Source organism: Daphnia magna, linkage group LG7, assembly GCF_020631705.1.
Source record: "Daphnia magna isolate NIES linkage group LG7, ASM2063170v1.1, whole genome shotgun sequence".
In the NCBI taxonomy this organism is placed as follows: Eukaryota; Metazoa; Arthropoda; class Branchiopoda; order Diplostraca; family Daphniidae; genus Daphnia; species Daphnia magna.
The window spans coordinates 12,022,483-12,038,027 of NC_059188.1; the positions used below are offsets into that span (position 1 = coordinate 12,022,483).

A 15,545-nucleotide genomic window follows, 5' to 3' on the forward strand; every position below is an offset into this window, starting at 1 on the left:
GCTGGCCTTTTATCGCCTTTAATCGCAACTGATGTAAGTTAAAGGAATCAAAGATCGATTTTATTTCAAACGAATATCTTTATTTTTAAATTATCTCATCAAATACTATAAGTACAGGTTATAGTGTTTATGAGTTAAATACAATCTCCGGTTTTTCCCATGTTTTCCAAGTCAAGCAAGTCAGAGTGGTCATATCCGTTACGGTCAGCACCTCAGTTATCGTGCCCTAGTACGTGAGTTTGAATTTGATTAATGATTTCTGGAAAGGTTTCATCTTTCTGTTAAGTGCCTTTTTTTAAGCATAGAGGAAATGTCCGTACCTTTGGATCAAAGATCGTTGACATAGCTGTTGTATTTCTTTTCCTTGTCGGATTTTTTTATTGATTTCGAATTTTTGTAGCCTTTGTTTGCCTTCGATTTTTCTGCGCTTTTCATCTCGTATTCATTCTCATCGTGGGAATCTTGTCCTTTCGTATAATTATTGGAAGTTTTAGATTTTTCGCTTTTTGGCTGGGTGATGTGTTTGTTCTGCCGAGTCATATCCCTTCTTCTTTTCTTCGTACGTATTTGAATTTTCACCTTTGGTCTCGTAGCTGTGCGTTTCGTCAGATTCGTAACCCGTTGGATAGCCATAGGCATTTTGATATCCGTAGTCACTTTCATAGCCGTATCTCTGTATAGTTGGACGAAATTCAATGTGACCATATCCTCTGCTATGGCCTAAACAGAGAAAATTGCAATAAAAGTTCACAATCGAATTTTCAAGGAATTTTTAATTCTTAAGGACTTCGTGACTATATCTATTGTTGCTTCCTTGATTGTGGCAGAGGAAATGGCAACGTAATGCTCGTTATTTATCATAGACTCGACAGTTGGTTGTTTGACTTCATTTTTCATACCCGTGTATCCGTTAAGTTGACCGTGTGTGTGTGCTAGAGCGTAGCCATAGCCATTTGTTTGGCCATGTCCTCGAGCGTACCCAGCAACTTGTACGTATCCGTTAGGTTGTCCGTATCCATTGTGTTGGCTGTACGCATGTTGAATTTGACCATAGTGAGGTTGAATGTGACCGTATCCATGCTGACTTTGGCTGTAGCCATGTTGGATATGGGCACCGTAACCACCTCGGCCGTAGATTGCGTACTGCCGATGCCTCCTTCTCTTTGTCTCCGACAGACTTAAATCATCTCTGCCGGATGGATTCTCAGCGCAAGCTGCTATTACTATCACTGCTGAAATGATTACCGTAATCTACAGACCGATAAGCAATTTTTTAAATTCTACATGGAAGGTTTCTATTAAATCAATCTAAATTGTCCTACCTTTAAAGCAGACATTCCTTTTACGATTGGGAATGTTATTACTTTACTGTAAATGGTTGCACGATCGTTTTACTTGCGTCCGTCTTGAAGAAAGAACTGCCGAAACGGAGTTGCTTTGAATCTCGATAAGAAGCTCTTTTATATTTTTCTGAGGGACAAATTGAAAGACACTGCTGAAAAGTATTTTTAAAAAAGTAGACCAATGCCAACAAGAAAGTAACGGTGGTTTACTTGATCGAATATGCACGGGAAAAACTTGGTTTTCTTAACGCATCATTGATCTTGATCTTGCATTAAGCGTGTTTCGTCAAACAATCTGCGAAGGTGACAGAGACACACCTGAAATCTGAACTCATGTTTTGCCTCACCTGAAAATGTAACTTGGGCGTTGGTTGGCATAGACCTATTTTCTTGATGAATGTAGTATTCTGAAGGAGGATGGGCGTCCCGCTTGACTGACACGGACTGATATTATCAGAGCAAAAGAAGCCGATTTCAAGTCATAGATATTCTTGAAATTGGTATTTTATTACTTGATTATCTTCCCCCCTTTTTTTTAAGGTTTATGCTTGAAATAATTTGTTGATAGCTGTGAATTGTGTGTCCTATTCCATGATGGATCAAAAGGCCGTTAAAGAATTTAACGAATATTTGAGAATTCGTTCCTAAACAGTCGCTGCATTAAAACCTTTTTATGACGTAACTTAATAAGAAAAGAAAAAACTGTCCATCCTCGGAAAGTTTTCTCGATGTACGATTTTTGTAATTGGAAGGGTAAACTACCGCTAAAATTCCAACAAAAACTTTTATTGCAATCTAGTTGTAACCGGAGAAGGAATGGGATGATCGTTAAATTTTTGTTGTTGTTATAAATCCTTTTATTTTTCATTCAAAGTCCCACCTTTGTTAACTCATAGCATGATTTTTTCATTTGGTGCCACGAAGTACTTTGTAACGAATAGAATTGACCAGACAAATTTTCAATGGCAAAACACATTTTTAGATAATCATACGTTGGTTTTCAAAGGTGGATCAGTTTATTTCTTTTGAGATTTTTTTGCGAAAATAATTTACTATTACGATTAATGTTAATCTAAAATAAGCCCCTATGAACATAATCATCAACATAATCATTTCGATAGTATTGGTTGCTGTATCCACTTTGATAGCTATTTCCATATTGATTGCCGTATCCGCTGTTGTGACCATATCCTGATCCATAGCTGGATTGTCCTGGATAACCATATTGTTGTGTGTTGCCGTAACGCTGCCGTGGGCATATCCTGTGCCATAGGTGGATTGCCCTGGATTACCTAGATATTACCAGAACAGTTCAGGTGTTACCCTCCTGGATCTACCGCTTTCCTTTACCTCCGTATCCATGGGATTGTCCGTATCCATGGGATTGTACGTATCCATGGGATTGTACTTGTGGGTATCCGTACCCCTGTGATTGTACTTGTGGGTATCCGTACCCCTGTGATTGTACTTGTGGGTATCCGTACCCCTGTGATTGTCTATATCCCAGCACTTGTCCATATCCGACATCGTGACCAGATCCGTAACTGTTGTAGCCAGCGTTGTTGTTCCCGTAATACCTTCTGTGTTTCGTCTCTGACAGTTTCATGTCTCCCGAAAGATCCTCATTAAAAGCCGTGACTACCACCACCAGCGAAGCTAGAGCGATGAGCGTGATCTATGAAAATAGATTTCCGAGAAGCCAGGGGAAAAGGTTATGACAAAGTTTAACGACTTAACGTAAACTACGTACCTTGAAAGCAGACATTGCGAATGACAAGAAAAAGATGTGTGTAGTTTGAGGAATAGTTGTCGATTGCAGTGTTGAGAGCTGACGGTCGACGTTTGAAAAACTGCGAAAGACTGCCCTTTTATATTCATTTTTTCAGCTTTTTGGAGGACGAGTGAAATGGTCGAATGGCCGAAAATGAGATCAACCACAATGAAAAGGCGAATTGGTGGGGGCGAAATTTTGTTTTCTCAACGAACCCAAACGTTGCATAAAAATATGAGTCTGTGGTGAAGACAGGCAATAACTTTCGAATAATTTTAGTCCTAGTTAAACAGGGTACGCCTTTCCTTGCAGGTTTCCTTTTCGTTTGGAAGGAACAATCCATCGACTGGAACGCTTGCGGTTTCTGTAAAGGCATATTTTAAAGAATCATTATCCAATATTCGCGTTGAAAATAATTTCAGAATAGCGGTCGAATAGCCGTCCCAAATTTTTTTTAAAATTCTTTTGTTAAACGCATTTAATCCTACAAAAATTAGAAAAGAATTTTTTCTGTCCTTAAAATTAATTTACAAAAAGCCGCATTGTGACTGTTTGATTATGTTATTCATCAGAAAATGATGTGGTATTTGAAATTCTTTCTTGGCGCTTTGCCATCACTGTCATGCGGGACTTTCACACACGTTTCATCTGAAAAATGCAAAGCAAGCCGCCCATGTTCTGCATAATACCCTCGATTAATCTTTCTCTTTTGAAACGTCGTTCTCTTTTTGATACAAGTCTTGCAGCTTTTTTGAATTTTGATCCAGTAAGTGCATCGTCTTTATCCAGTTTTTGACAAGTTATTTAGGAATAGTGGGAAAACACTTGCAATCAGTTTAAAGGGAGAATTTAGCTGTCTTATGTCACAGTTTCGGTTTCCTTCGGCGCACAAAGGAGATGGTGGAACAGCGTAAGCGGGTGTCACGATAATCGTGAGAGCCACTCCACTGCCCCAAGGAGAAAATAAAAGGTTTGGCTTTGCGGAGATAGTGACTAAGTGTAGTTATCAATCCGTATACAATAGATAAAAATTAACGAAACCTGTTTTAAGCAAACCGCAAATCTGTTAGAAATGTGTCAATTTATTCGTACAAATCATGCACGCAGTAAATAATCAAATAAAAATGCAAAAGCCCTAAGATTTTTGAAGGTTTATCCCCCCAGCAACAATATGCTGGCACGGAAACTGTTATCGCAATACCAGCTGTGGCATCCGCTTTTATGTTGTTTGTTTTTCTTCAACCGTATTGCGTCGCGTGTAGGTAGACAGAACGTCTCACATTTGAAAAAAAAAATTATTTCAATATGCGATTTACAATTGGCTTTTGGCAGGTTTAAACTTTACTGGGATTTCTCTTTGGATGTAATGCCAAAATGGTCAGTTGCCAAGGAAACATTTTCTTTTTTCGGTGAAAACATTAGTATTCTAGGCGGGTAAGTTAAAAGGTTCATGTCAGTCAACTGGCTTAGGAACATGCAAATGCCAAAAGGAAATGCACGTCATTGGGTGGTAGTTTTGTTATTTTGTCGACACAACCAGCCTAAAAAGGACCTATAGCAGGGGCTTGGATAAGGTGATCGTTTATTACTTCATATACTTACTGTTGGAAAATAGATCCACCTGTTGCTTTCATGTACATTTTTATTCATAGTTTGAAAAATTGAATGGACGCGTGTGCACCTCAGCGTCTTGCTTGGAATTAATGCCCGAAGAGCCTTTGAGCGTATCGTTTTTTATAAACGCATGATTTAAACGGATGTTTTTTGTGATTTTTGGTTACACAATTTTGTGGGTAGGGTCTACTGTAACAATTTCCCTGCATCCGTCAGGAAATATTTTTAGAAATAAACAAAATTGCCGACTGTTTAGCCTTGGGTTAAAGAGGAGGGGCTACGTATGGGGGGGCTTTTGGATATGGCGCAACTTTCAGACTTTGGCTTGAGTCAAACAGCTCTGTGCTTGTAGTTGGGATTTTTGTCCCGTGTCAGTGTGGTTGTGTATTAACAGTCTGAACAGAAACGTGGTGCTACGGTGGTTGTTACTTTCATCTTTTGTTTAAGAATTATTCATGATCTCCTTCTCGGTTCACTATGACCATCACTTATACAGCACAAGTTGCAACTTGCACAGGGCTTGGATGTTTTTGGAAACTACTTTTCTGGTAAAATCAAAACATTTCTTTACCATTTATTCCTTTTGTTCTCTTAATGATAATCATTTTTTTTTCCTTTCAACAGTTGGAAAGGCTCGATTTATAAGCTACTATGGCCAAATCTGGCTGTTTACATTCTCCTGTACTATTCGTTGTACTTTGTCTACCTTTTTGCTTTGGATGAACCAGGACAGTTGTAAGAAACCAACTTTATATTTTATATTAATTTTGTTGCTTCAGTCTGTAATGAATCGATACTGCTAGAGGGAGAAATTTCTTTAGAGCAAGGATTTTTCTTTGATAACTAGAACAAAGGATGTAGCTTGCATAGAGTATATATTCATTCATAATTTGTTTAGCCCTTGAGCTAGAAAGTGTACATCAGATTGTAAAATGGCCTGAAGGAAGACTGCCATAAAGCTATTGTGGTATTTTTGAGTCAATGAAATTTGGATATTGGTATGCTTGTAGCTTGGAAAGATGAAGGCTGTTTGGTTTTTGAAACAATGTTTTTTAATAACTTTAAAGCTAGATCTAGTATTTTGTATGTTCTAGACAATTTGAGAAGATAGCCAAACATTGCTTAGAGTATTCTGATCTCATCCCATTGTCGTTCGTCCTTGGCTTTTATGTCAATCTAGTAGTGAAGCGATGGTGGGAAATGTTCCAGGCCATGTAAGTAACATGCTTTACACAAGTTACAACTTGAGCTATGTAATTGTATTCTAATAAACTTATTTATGTAGCCCTGGAACTGATACTCTTGCAATATTTATATCCAACTCGATTCCCGGTCAGGTAACAAAGCACAGTTTCTTTATTTGTTAACGCTGAAAGATAACCTTTTGTTCTGTGGGATTTTTAGGACGAGCGGTGTCGAATGATGCGACGCACTATCATGCGGTACGTCAATCTTTCATACGTCATGATATTGTCAATGGTCTCAACGCGGGTCAAAAAACGATTCCCAACGCTCGATCACCTTGTTGAAGCTGGTATGTATTTAACTTATTTTAAAGCACCATCGACCTTATACCTGGATTTTGAACTGATGGATTGATCCCCATCTTAAAGGCTCAGAAGCCCCAAAACCTAGTTAGGTCCGTATCGGTCACAAGTGCATGCATGGCCGCAGACAAGGTAAACAGAAAACGAGCGTTTTGCGTGCAGTTGGACTCCCACCCTTCGTATTTCCCGTAGTTACGCAAGAAAGCCTAGCCGTGCAATTTCGTGACATACCGCTACTACCATTAGAAAGCATTTAATAGCTAAGATAACTTCGGACCGGATGTGAGCCAGGGCCTGTGTAAATAGACTAGCCGGCCTCTGCTTATCGAGATCACGTTACTTTTTAGGGTCGTAAACAGTTCCGGAGTCTGACGAAGTGTCCGACTTGTGTAATCATTTATATATATATTTTTTTTTTTCACAGCAGTTGGAGTTTGTGAACTAAGTCTAGGTGGACAGACATTATGTCGCCACCAATTTTCCTAGACTAAAAGAAAAACATGACCTAATGCGTTACGTTATGGACTATTCTTTTTACAGGTATACTGTTGCCCAACGAAAAGAAAATCTTTGATGACCTTAACGCTCGCTCGCGTTATAGTAAGTTTTGGATGCCACTCGTTTGGGCTGGATCGATCGTCACAAGAGCCCGCAGGGAAGGGCGGATACGTGATGATTTTGCTGTCAAAACTATACTCGATGAACTGTGTTCCTTCCGGTCCAAGTGCGGTGCGCTTAATGGTTACGACTGGGTTCCTGTTCCGTTGGTTTACACTCAGGTTTAGTAGTTTGTTGTTTAGCAACTTGAAAAAAAAATGACAAATTGATCATAAGAGAATTTTAACTATCTCTGGTCTTTCAGGTTGTAACGTTGGCAGTTTATACTTTCTTTATGGCCACGCTAATGGGTCGCCAACTAGTTGGCGAGCAGAAAGACTTGTACGTCCCGGTATTTGCATTTCTCCAGGTATGGTTATGTTGCATTTTTCTTATCCTTTTTCAATTTCCAGAATGTCAAGTTGAATCTTTTCATTGTCCCATTTTCTTCACCGATAAGACCGTAAGCTAAACTTATTTCTCGTTTTATGTTGTTTGTGTCTAGTTTTTCTTTTACATGGGTTGGCTTAAAGTGGCCGAAAGTTTGGTCAACCCGTTTGGCGAAGACGACGACGATTTTGAAACCAACTGGTTAATTGATCGAAATCTTCAGGTATGTAAATCGAAACAAGTTCTGAGAATGATTCAACTGAATAGCTGTCCCATTATCGAATTCCAAACACCACAAAACATTTTAGGTATCTTACTTGATCGTTGATGAAATGCACAACGAGCATCCGGAACTACTACGCGATCAGTACTGGGATGAAATGCCGCAAGAACTGCCACATACGATTGCATCTCAGGCTTTCCGCACGTCTCCTCATATGGGCTCAACGGCTCATTTGGCGATGACAGCTTACGAGAAAGATATATTCCCTTCGTCGTCACAGCTTCACAAACTGGATGAAGAAAGTGAAGACCAAAGTACGGAAAACGAAGGAATCTCACCGGAAGATGGCGGAGAGGCAGGGTAGGATTGTTTGCTCAGTAGAATTGGTTATGTTTAAAGTTCTAAACGTGCAATTTATCATAGATTACCGGTTAAGGGACGAAGCACTAAGAAGAAAGTTCAGCGTCAAATGTCTTTGCAGTCCGAGGCACCAAATTCGTTCAATAGCACATCTCGTCTCCGAATGTCGCACAAAGCACCATCTGTTATGTCTGTCTTCCAGAAAGTTTTCAAGAGAGATAACAGTATATATTTTGCACATGTTTATTGATTGATTTTGTTTTTAATCAGTTTTCTGTTCTTTACCATAAAGCTATGGGAAGCAATGTATCCATCGCATCTGGATATACTCGTAAACCGGGATTTAACCGTAGTAACAGCCGGTACAGTACAACTGGAGTTAGCCGTCCACATTCTCCGATAGTTTTTGGACCACAGGTAGGGTTCCGTGCCGGCCCAAATTCATCTTTTGAAATTGTATTACATTTTTTTTCCCTTTGATAGGAAGATATATTCAAGATGTCTGATCTGAGTATTGATTCTGGATCCTCAACTCCAGTTAACACTCCTATAGGAAATCCACCTGCCGTTAAGGAACTCCCCCCATTAAATCTGAAGAAAGCGAATGAAAGGCGCAGCAAATTTGGCAAGGTGAAAATAAAAAGTAAAATATATTTTCTTATCAGATGAAGAAATAAATTTTTTTCTAGAATTTGAGTGTCGAACAACCTATGGGATCCTTCGTTATCTCAGACACCGAAGACGAACCGCTAATTGCAAGCAATGCGCCATCTCCTGCGGCGCCTCTTACCGCATCAGCTCAAAATTCGCCAATGTCAAGACACAAGCAATTGCTAGCGGCGAATAAATCAAGTCCAAAACTATTGCCGAAATTCTCTCATAGCCCACAGGGATCTCCAAGGATTACTCGGGTCCCTCCAGTAGCCTTTTTTATGGGATCGGATGCATCGGTAAATTGTTTATTTACTTTATTAGTGTTTTATACAGTATAAATATTAAATAATATACTATGTGTAGCAAACTGATCGAGCTTCCACGTCGAAAGCAGCAGCACCTCCCAAGAAAATCCATGTTGTACCTTTGGCCGAAGAAGAAGAGGACGGTCCCACAGAGGAGATCACAAGTGACATTGCTGCGATTATTTCAAATGGTTCATCTATGCGGCCGCCTCTAGTAGTTGCAGCAAGAACGCATAAAGACAGTCTACGTGAGGTATCAGAGCTAGAGCCAATCGATGAGCAAGGCGAGCGCCATGAGTCAACTTCGGTTGAATCAGTTTCAATTGAAGAAAAGCAGGAGGATAAATAATGTAACTTAGCTTATCATAACTGCCATTTTATTTAGATGAAGAAGCATTCCGTGTTCATACTAAGACTTCACTTTTGCCCTACTGCCCTTACTGTACAGATTATGACTCCCTGAATTAGTTATAGTTCTCTGAATCTTTTATATATTTTTTTTTTCGTCATGATGGATACCTGACACGTCATCCGAACACAAAAATACTCTGTTTCACCTTACCCTACAACCTGTTGAACAAACTAAGAATCTATGAGTTTTAAATTATAACATCATTTTAAAAGCATTAAATAGGTCAAAAATCGTGCACATATTTTAAGAAGCTCTTCAAAAGTGCAAAGCGCATACTGTTGATTTTTTATTTCGGCATTTTTGCGGCGTTCCTAGTTTTCGTGTCTTCCATGCTTTGATCTAACCTTGTATCATGCTGGTATGTGTTTCTAAAAGTACGTTAACACGATCATCTTTTCCCTATTGTTGAAGCTTACATATATAAGTTATGTATATGCATGCATAGGAAAACTTAAGGATTACATACTGAAGTACGTGCAAAAACAGGAGGGAACGTACCCTTCTGAAATCACCGTTAAGACGTCTTATAATTCTATCCGTAACCCTGCGCATTTCAATATTGGTTGACAATAAAAAATTTACCTTTCCGTGTTTCACCATTAGAGAGAACGAAGCAATCAAAGAACAGCGTTGTCATTTTTTGATTCACCGCTGGAGATTCAGAAGCAGAATGCCATGTCACGATGTCAGCGTCGATGAAGGGTAAATTACCTCATATGTAGAAGTCGTGTTTTCTTCAGTTCTAACTTCTAAGGCCAAAAATGCTAATTGCTACAATAATCAGAAACCCATTTAAATAGATTTGGCAACAAGATGTTGTTGACATGTCATGTCACTAAGGTAAGACAGAACGGTAATGCATTTCGTCGTATAAAATCATTCCTAAAATTTTCCTAAACAATGCACACCAACACCGTCTGACGATATACCATGAGAATTTTGGTTTGAATTGAGAACCGTTGTGCTGTTTTTTTTTACACTGAAACTTGCAAAAAGGTTTTCTTATTATTAATCTGACTATTGAAGAGTTTTTAACTTAAAATTTCGTTATATTGTTTTAGAAATCTTGATGAAGTGATAGAGAACCTACTCCAAAAGCTGTTGCCTTTTTTATTATCTTGGCAAGACTCTTGGAAGTCTTTCTGTCGGCTCATGTTGGATCATTGCAAGCTCTTTATCTGCATTCACTATCACCCATACAGATTCAGTGGTTTTACATTTAAAAAGTCAAAGGAATGGAGCAAGTGATGATGGGTACGACAAATTAAACCTCAGCATTTCTTCATTGGCAAAGTTTATTATGTACTTGTATAATGTATTATTTTCAATGTTAATAATCAATTGTAAAATTAGCATTCTCATTGACGGTGGAAAAAAGCTGAATTTCCTTTTATGGGAGCTGAAAATCTTTTTGAACATTTTCAACTACTTTTCCAATAACCCAAGCAAATGCAGAAGTTTTTTCACATTGGTGAGTACTTTGAACAAGGGCTTAAATCAAAATGGGTATGATTTTTATTTAAATTTGTGTTTGCCATTTTCTTCCTCATCTAGATAAATAATTATAGTAAAATGGGAGAGACTTCTGGTTGAGGCCAGATACCTGTAAAACCATAACTGTTGCAAGCACATGGGAATATCTCCACATTGATTTTCATATGTGGTGGTACTCACAAATGTTCTATGCCTATTCAAGTGCCTTTTGATTTACATTTTCTATTCATTCCAGATCTCGTGATCAAATTTTGCCAACTGACTACCAAAAATTGTATGTAACTATATTTGCCCATGTCAGAAAATTGCAGAAGGAAAGAGATGTTAGAAGAAAGCAACTTGCACATTACCGTTGGTTGCTGCTCCGTCCCGAAGATAAAATATTAAAATTTTTATAAATTGAAGTGCATATCTGGGCTCCCTTCTTTTCTGTGGCCCCGTTTCCCCTTGACTCGTAATAAGCCCGTAGGGGGTCATGCCCCTACTGTGATCAGCAGTAAAGGTTGTGAGTGCGCTGTCCGGAAAGGGGACGTGGGGGTCCTCAAGTTCTGAGATATCATTGGAGGGCGAAGAGGCTACCCACAAATCCGAATAACGGTTAATCGCTCACGTAAAAACTTGTCCGAAACCTTCCATCCTTTTCCGGCTTCTCTTAGCCACTCCCCGGGTAATCTCCCCGGGGGTTCGGTTCAATTGAGGTAGGGTTTACCCCTACCTCATTTAAAGGTTAAATTTCAATACAAAATAGTTAAACAAATTTTTCAAAAACTTGTTTTTGTTCTGATTTATTGGTTTGTATTTCTTCTTGTGCAATGCACTTAACCTATTACGATTAATCTGAACTACGACTGTGTCTTCTTGAAACTTCCTTGTAGTACGTGGATTTACATGTTTACCCATACAGACTAAGTGATTTGATTTGAACTTCTGTCACAATTTTCAGTTGCCAAAGTTTATTCATTTGAACACTATTTGAAAGTGCCATTTTGACATTCGATCAATATCGGAATAAATCATATTTTATTTCAACTAGACTCTGTAAGGAATCGAACCTTTACTTTACAGCATACTTCGCCAATGCTCAACCACAGAGCCATGAGTCACATTATAGAGCTCACTGTTTCGCTTTGTCATTTGAGGTTTGTGTACATTTAGGTGTAAATATACATAGGCTATATACACGTAGAATTATATTGTTGAATGAACATTTCCAAGGTAAACGGATGACATATTGTTCCCTTTACAGACTTTTCATTGGCTAATAAACTAAACTACACATGAGAATGGTATATATCAACCAAAAGCAAGAATAAACAGTGGAATCAAATTTATCAACTGCAACTCAACCACTAATCTAACTATCTACTACTAATCAACTACTAATCAACTACTAATCTAACTATGTTCAATATATCACCCCTAGACTTAAATTCAAGGATACACAGGTTAGCTATTTGTTATTTCATAATACTTATATTCATTTTCTTTTCACAGACTACAAATACAACTAGATGCCGTCAACCATGGCAGTGCCTCAATTGGTTGCATAAGTTAGACAACAATGATATAACTACAAAAGCCTAATGAAGAATTTTTGCAAGGAAAAGGTTCGAAAAATTTACGAAGTGCAATCTCTTTCAATTCTCTATAATTATCAATCTACATCTGGGAAATGTGTAGTAAGATTTAAAAATAAACTATAATCAATCACACGAGAACTTAATGTGTTTAGTAGACATGTTTGTGTACAGCAAAGTCTCTTTCCATTTGGGAAAGGGATCTTGGATTCTCTTAAAAGCACAAAGTTTTGTTTCACTACCAACATTGTTAAACATTAGAAAATAAAAGCAAGTTCTTTAGAATTATGAATCAGAAGATCATAAGCAGCACAGCACCCATTCCTAATACAATACAATACAATCAGAAGATTTTTCCTAATGGTCAAACACTTCACTTGTCCCTTGTTCTTCTACCCGAATTGAAACTTTTGTTTCGCTTCTTTACAGCCGCTTTAAATTATAAATTATAAAAACCAAGTTTCTTTTAAAAATAAAAAACTTACGTGCTTACATCAACCTCACTCCTGAAGCAAATTAACTATTTCCGAAACAGACGAACTGTATGACTAACTCAATTTTGCCCATTGTTTTGAAAAGTACTGTCACTGACATCGCCATCTAGCGGAAGTTCTGACAGGAAAATAGGCCCGACTTCTCCTTTTTTTTTCAAGTTTTTTGTTAAAAATTTACACGATTTGGATTCAAAATTCAACAACAATTACAAAAAAACAATACAATTTACAAAACAGTCGGACTTACTTCTTTTATGGAGAAGTGAGAGGATTTCAAGTTGAGTTTCAAAGTAGATGGTGCCACTGCTGCATACTTTCAAGACATGACAGAACCTGATTCATTTCTGGTTTAGCGTCCATGGAGAATACATGCGTCATTTAATTCTTGTTAAAATTACAATCCTGATGTCGTGTGGTTTTACCTGGAATTTAGCCTACGTTTTTCATTTTGTGCTTTACAACTTTAAAGTAAACTCATACTTAGTTGAAGGTACTATGGCACTGACTAATTCCTAATAAACATTGTTACATACTTATTCAAAGGTGTTCGAAGTAAAAGCATGGCTTGCTTTGCCAGCACGTTTTTTTTATCTCGTTTAGTCAAATGCATCCAATTTTCAAACCAATGCACTATTAAGAAAACAGCTCTTAATGTTCTTTTCCAACAAATTTCCTAGTTCCCTATATGTATCATAAGGTAATGTTACAATGGATCATTAAAAGTATTACAATTTTAATTTTACCTTTAGGTCTCAGAACTGTGCCTGATGTGCTGTGATGGCCACATGACCCTTTTTGTGACAGAATGCAATGCCACAAATGTTTTGTTGCCACTGTAAATAAAAGATCTTAAGTGTCGCTCCTGTGTTGATGAATTGCTAGCTTACATGTAAGAAGTAAAAGGAAGTTCAAGATTTTGGTCTAGCCATTGTGTTCATTGAAGACTGTTTGTCACATGGTGGAGGCTACTGTGAAACGGGAACAACAAAAACTCCTTTAGTTTAGAAGATTCTTTGGAGTTTTTCTTTTGACGACAAAGTCTAGCAGAATGCTTAACAGCTGTGAATGGTCACATACTCAAGTGACGACGAGATTAAGTGAAAGGTTTGTGAAATAAGTTATATTATGTTACTGTTATTTTTTGTCATATTATAAAATGAAATACAAAAAAAGTTAATATACATGAATAGTTTTATTGACCCTCCTCCATCCCACAATTCCACCACATTTTAATATGACACAAAATACATATTATATAAATGTAAAATACATAAACATACATACATACAAACATACACACTTAATTAAGTTAACCCGTTGGCTGCCAGGCCATGCAACCCGTAGGTTGCTTAAACTACATTAGCTACGCATCGCGTCTGAAGGATCACGAACAAGGTGGGACTTGTCCGAAGACAAGTCCGGGCTGGCACGGCAATAGAAACCATTCCGGGAATGCACACCCCAGGAATCTATCACCGCACCGACAAAGAGAAGTCCCTACTGGTGCATTGCCTACGGCGCCTAAAGGCACAAAGCCTTTAGGCGCGGCGACTGTTCCCCCCATGGCCATGGGGCAGAACAGCGCCCGGTTCCCTAAAAGCTACAAAAAAAATGGGACGCAAACGGGGTGGCAGCCAACGGGTTAACTTATACATACAAGATACAATGCAAAACAAAACAATACCACGAGGACGATCCACGGTGAACTCCTACCATCGCCGTGGGCTGTTTGCTGAACCAAATCCAATTGTGATCGACTTTTCTGTGAAGGGTGAACGTGAAGGCGAAGGCAAACGCGAAGGCAAACGCGAAGACGGTATCGAGACGGCAGCGATGGCGATGGCGTCATTCGTCATTTCGTTCAAGTCATGACGTTATTCTATTAAAGAACAGAGATAGGAGCATTTTAAATTTCTTGAAGCAACATAAAATGGAACTTACGGATAGATGGATTGAGGACAGCGATGAGGCGAAGGCGAAGGAAGAAAACAGCAAGGCCGAAATCCTGAAGTTGGCTTTGAAGATAGTTGTTCTGAATTTATTGAATTACCTAAAAAGGAAGCATTTTTAGATAGGAAGTGAAATGTATTTTATCTAACCATAACGGAAAAAACAATTTACTTAATGCGTGCGGTCTGAAAGGACAAAAATGCGGAAATCGTCTGGACGGCGATTTGCGTAGAAACAAACACAAAGGCTGGCAGCCATAATGTTGGGATTACATCCCTAAATGTGATTACATAACAATAGAAGAATACTAAAACAACAGAGAAACTTAAAATACCTAATAAGATGATAGCGTTGAAGCTTATGGGTAGATTGCTGGGTAGAATATGAATCCTCTCACTGAACAATGGCATTGCCATCATCATATGATGAAAATTGACAGACATAAGATGCTCACAATTCTTTCAGCGTCCACATCCTTAGTGCTTTTAGTTTGAAATAGTTTCATCCTTGAAAGAGCACAATAGAACCATACCAATTAGTTCGGTAGTAGACAGAATATGAGTACCTCTCGTTAAACAATAGCATGGTGGAAAGTGACAAACCTGGGCTGCTAACAATTTTGTGGTTCAACAGCTTGCCTAACTGATGACAAGGGAAACTGTGAGACAGAAAAAACAAAACAATCCCTTTGAAGTGTTCTTCTTCCAACAGACACGTAACACTGAACTTACTAGATCGTTAATAACACACCCATAGTCAATAGCTGAATTATCGATGGGAACACAAAAATTTGCCAAGAAAACAAACTTAAGGA

General features: G+C 38.3%; 3 protein-coding genes and 1 long non-coding RNA gene across 8 annotated transcripts; 2 read left to right on the forward strand and 2 right to left on the reverse strand.

Annotated features, from left to right (window-relative positions):
* Positions 1 to 363: 363 nt before the first annotated feature.
* Positions 364 to 1,473, reverse strand: LOC116926571 (prisilkin-39). Its single transcript, XM_032933518.2, has 3 exons — positions 1,323 to 1,473; positions 900 to 1,251; positions 364 to 720 (listed from the first exon to the last, which is right to left on the reverse strand). The coding sequence occupies exons 1-3, from the start codon at positions 1,335 to 1,337 to the stop codon at positions 491 to 493; spliced, it is 597 nt and encodes a 198-aa protein (XP_032789409.2). The 5' UTR covers positions 1,338 to 1,473; the 3' UTR covers positions 364 to 490.
* Positions 1,474 to 2,340: 867 nt separating this feature from the next.
* Positions 2,341 to 3,253, reverse strand: LOC116926585. 5 transcript variants are annotated; one of them, XM_045175857.1, is made up of 4 exons: positions 3,094 to 3,253; positions 2,828 to 3,018; positions 2,714 to 2,797; positions 2,341 to 2,637 (listed from the first exon to the last, which is right to left on the reverse strand). In XM_045175857.1, exons 1-4 carry the CDS (start codon positions 3,106 to 3,108, stop codon positions 2,355 to 2,357), a joined length of 573 nt encoding a protein of 190 aa, XP_045031792.1. In that variant the 5' UTR covers positions 3,109 to 3,253; the 3' UTR covers positions 2,341 to 2,354. The 5 variants fall into 5 exon arrangements, with proteins under 5 accessions (XP_045031792.1, XP_045031790.1, XP_045031791.1 ...); XM_045175855.1 differs by having other exon boundaries at positions 2,341 to 2,635; positions 2,694 to 2,797; XM_045175856.1 differs by having other exon boundaries at positions 2,341 to 2,635; positions 2,694 to 2,733; positions 2,782 to 3,018.
* A 777-nt stretch (positions 3,254 to 4,030) lies between these two features.
* Positions 4,031 to 9,803, forward strand: LOC116926501 (bestrophin-1). The gene is made up of 14 exons (XM_032933423.2): positions 4,031 to 5,276; positions 5,353 to 5,463; positions 5,823 to 5,942; positions 6,014 to 6,065; positions 6,133 to 6,262; positions 6,816 to 7,054; positions 7,138 to 7,242; positions 7,378 to 7,485; positions 7,571 to 7,845; positions 7,909 to 8,069; positions 8,138 to 8,262; positions 8,329 to 8,475; positions 8,535 to 8,795; positions 8,863 to 9,803. Exons 1-14 carry the CDS (start codon positions 5,206 to 5,208, stop codon positions 9,151 to 9,153), a joined length of 2,196 nt encoding a protein of 731 aa, XP_032789314.2. The 5' UTR covers positions 4,031 to 5,205; the 3' UTR covers positions 9,154 to 9,803.
* Positions 9,804 to 13,114: 3,311 nt separating this feature from the next.
* LOC116926604 lies at positions 13,115 to 13,695 on the forward strand. Its single transcript, XR_004396171.2, has 2 exons — positions 13,115 to 13,271; positions 13,531 to 13,695. It is a non-coding gene; the product is annotated as an uncharacterized LOC116926604 (long non-coding RNA).
* The last annotated feature ends 1,850 nt before the right edge of the window (positions 13,696 to 15,545 follow it).

What these genes read in the sequence shown, in the direction of transcription:
- LOC116926571 (XM_032933518.2), bottom strand. An exon ending in TCAACTTAACGGATACACGG is followed by an intron (nt 721 to 899) that starts GTATGAAAAATG and finishes TTCTCTGTTTAG; the next exon opens with GCCATAGCAGAGGATATGGT.
- LOC116926585 (XM_032933540.2), bottom strand. An exon ending in ACAATCCCATGGATACGGAG is followed by an intron (nt 2,636 to 2,693) that starts GTAAAGGAAAGC and finishes GGTAATATCTAG; the next exon opens with GTAATCCAGGGCAATCCACC.
- LOC116926501 (XM_032933423.2), top strand. Translation starts at nt 5,206, where the DNA reads ATGACCATCACTTATACAGCACAAGTTGCAACTTGCACAGGGCTTGGA. An exon ending in TTGGATGAACCAGGACAGTT is followed by an intron (nt 5,464 to 5,822) that starts GTAAGAAACCAA and finishes TGTATGTTCTAG; the next exon opens with ACAATTTGAGAAGATAGCCA. An exon ending in CGATCACCTTGTTGAAGCTG is followed by an intron (nt 6,263 to 6,815) that starts GTATGTATTTAA and finishes TTCTTTTTACAG; the next exon opens with GTATACTGTTGCCCAACGAA.